The sequence below is a fragment of the Heteronotia binoei genome, chromosome 7 (assembly GCF_032191835.1).
Source record: "Heteronotia binoei isolate CCM8104 ecotype False Entrance Well chromosome 7, APGP_CSIRO_Hbin_v1, whole genome shotgun sequence".
In the NCBI taxonomy this organism is placed as follows: domain Eukaryota; kingdom Metazoa; phylum Chordata; class Lepidosauria; order Squamata; family Gekkonidae; genus Heteronotia; species Heteronotia binoei.
Window position 1 is genome coordinate 59,535 of NC_083229.1, and position 2,678 is coordinate 62,212.

The following is a 2,678-nucleotide window of genomic DNA, read 5'->3' on the forward strand; positions in this document are numbered from 1 at the left end:
ATTTAGCAAGGAGGAGGAAGAACTCCATGACATTGCCCTCCTTTCCCTCTTCCACGGCTGCTGGAGTAATGGCCCCTGGGGCATGGGTGTCCTGTCATTTTGAGTGTCAGAATTTTCAACATAGCTCAAGAAAGCCCCCGTCCTCATGTCCCCCTAGGTAACACATGGTCATTGGATAACAACCTATTCTGTTCCATTTTGTCCAGTGTCTAAACACTCATCATTTGACACAACATGGCACCAAAGAAAAAGAAGCCAAAGGAGAAAAAAGGCAAGGCTGGGGCTGTTGTCACTGTGCCATTTGTCAGTGAGCGGGAGCAGTACTTGCAGAAGGAATATGCCATCCTGACAGAGCATGTGGACACGTACACACAGCGTGTGCAGCACTTCCAGGGGGAGAACGAGTTCCTGGACAAGGAAGCACAGCAAATCCGGGAGAACAACAAAGCCTATCTCTCGTACTTGAATAAGCGCACCCTCCGATGCCAGACTGCCATTGTTACCCTAAATGACCAGAATCGTTCAGACCTAGCACAGGTTCGGAAGCAAAAGGAGCAGCTGATCTCACAGTACACAGACAAGGAGAAGGAAGTGAAGAGCCAGTTGATCGAAATGGAGACCAAGTACTCCCTCATGAATAAAGAAGTGGAAGAGCTACAGCCCTTCAAAGAACTGCAGTTTGAGCAGCTGACCCGGATCCGGGAGCTGGAGAAAGAGCTTCTGGCCATGAAAATCCAGCATTCGGAGCAAATGCACAAGGTCAAGAATCAATTCCTACAGCAGAAGGCTGAATATGAGCTGGAGTCTCAGCAGAAAGTCCAAACTCTGGCCAAGCTGGCAGAGAAGGAAGCTGTGCGCAGTCTAATACAGCACACCAGGCAGGTGAAAGCAGAGAACTGGCGACTGCGCCATGAACTGCTAAACCTCATCAAACGAGCCGAAGTCTTGAAAGACTTCATGATCCAGCTGAGAGAACAGCAGCAACAGCTTCTGCGGGAGCACCAATACAGCCAAGACCTGGCACGCATGCGCCACTGGCTCAGGCAGCACGGGGCTCGACTGGTCCTCACTCCTGGCAGCAGCTTCAGATGCAGCCCCTCTGCTAGGAACAGGACTCCATCGCCTCACGATGCCACAGGAAAGGGACGAGGCGGATCCTCCAAGCAGTCCACCGACGGAGGAGAGCAGGACACCAGCTATGGTTTCTAAGAGCGGCAGCAGTAAGATGCCTACCAGCTGAAGGTATGGTGTCAGCATAAAAGACCAGGGCTGTAAGAAACGGCTCCTCACAGGACTGGAGAACAGGGAGCTCAAGAGGAAGGGAAGATCCTCCCCAGAAAGTCGGATGGGAAGCGGCACAGGACTGGTTATCTCATGTATTCCTCTTTTTCTGCCTTCACATTCAACAGATATAAGGATAGGGACGATTATTAGGAAAAAACAAATGAAACTTCTTAATCCAGTTATAACATTTTGAAATCCACCAGACAGACTGAAGTGACAAAGGCTTCAAGCAGAAAACCTGGAAAAGGAGAATATAAATACATTAAACAAATAAAGGAGATTCAAAGTCTCTGTGCCCTTCCAAGTTAAATGATATCCAGTCCTTAGTCAGTAATGACACAATCACAAATAGCAACATCATCACAAGTGGTTGCTAGTCCTTCTGCACTGTAGGTGCTGACAATCTACAATTAGAGACAGGAAACCACTGAGGGAAGGGGAAACCACGGAGGAAGGCAGAGATGGGGAGGATTTGGCCTTCATTCCTCCTCCAATGTGCTCACATGCAGCAAGTGTTTCAGTGTGGGATGGCCTCTTTCTGGAGGCTGCAGAAGACCTTCCTTGGGCTGAGAGTGATGGGGCTGGATGAAAAGAGTGGTCACAGCCACAGAAGTCTTTAAAGGCTGAGTGGTTTGCACTGGATGAGAAAACCAAGAACATAAGAACATAAGAGAAACCATGTTGAATCAGGCCAATGGCCCATCCAGTCCAACACGTCACACAGTGGCCAATACACACACACACACACACACACATATATATATATTTATATACACACTGTGGCTAATAGCCACTGATGGACCTCTGCTCCATATTTTTATCCAATCCTCTCTTAAAGCTGGGTATGCTTGTAACCGCTACCACCTCCTGTGGCAGCGAATTCCACATGTTAATCACCCTTTGGGTGAAGAAGTACTTCCTTTTATTTGTTTTAACCTGACTTCTCAGCAATTTCATTGAATGCCCACGAGTTCTTGTATTGTGAGAAAGGGAGAAAAGGACTTCTACTTTCTCCATCCCATGCATAATCTTGTCAACCTCGCTCATGTCACCCCGCAGTTGATGTTTCTCCAAGCTAAAGCGCCCAAGAGGGATTGCCACATGGCCAAGACAAGAGATGAGGGAGGTGAATGCTTTTGGTAGTAGATGGCTGACTAGAGGGGAGAAGTTGTGATGTAGCAACACAAGCCCAGCAGGGCAGGCAGGTGGCCAGAGGGCAGAGAGGAAGGGCCGTTTTTGCACAAATTATCACAATTTGTGAAGTGACAGCTTGTGAGCAGAGGAAAACTTTGAGGAAGAACAAGGTTTGAGATGGCAATGAGACATCTAAGCAGAAAGTTCACCCAGGGAACTGGAAATATCAGATTGGCTGAAGAGAGCAGGTTCAGTGACGG

At 48.2% G+C, this 2,678-nt stretch overlaps 1 protein-coding gene across 1 annotated transcript; it reads left to right on the top strand.

The window, feature by feature from the left end:
- Nucleotides 1–211: 211 nt before the first annotated feature.
- Nucleotides 212–1,209, top strand: CCDC166 (coiled-coil domain containing 166). The gene has a single exon (XM_060243024.1). It carries the CDS (start codon nucleotides 235–237, stop codon nucleotides 1,207–1,209), a length of 975 nt encoding a protein of 324 aa, XP_060099007.1. The 5' UTR covers nucleotides 212–234.
- The last annotated feature ends 1,469 nt before the right edge of the window (nucleotides 1,210–2,678 follow it).

Coding starts and splice junctions, on each gene's coding strand:
- CCDC166 (XM_060243024.1), top strand. CDS start 235: ATGGCACCAAAGAAAAAGAAGCCAAAGGAGAAAAAAGGCAAGGCTGGG.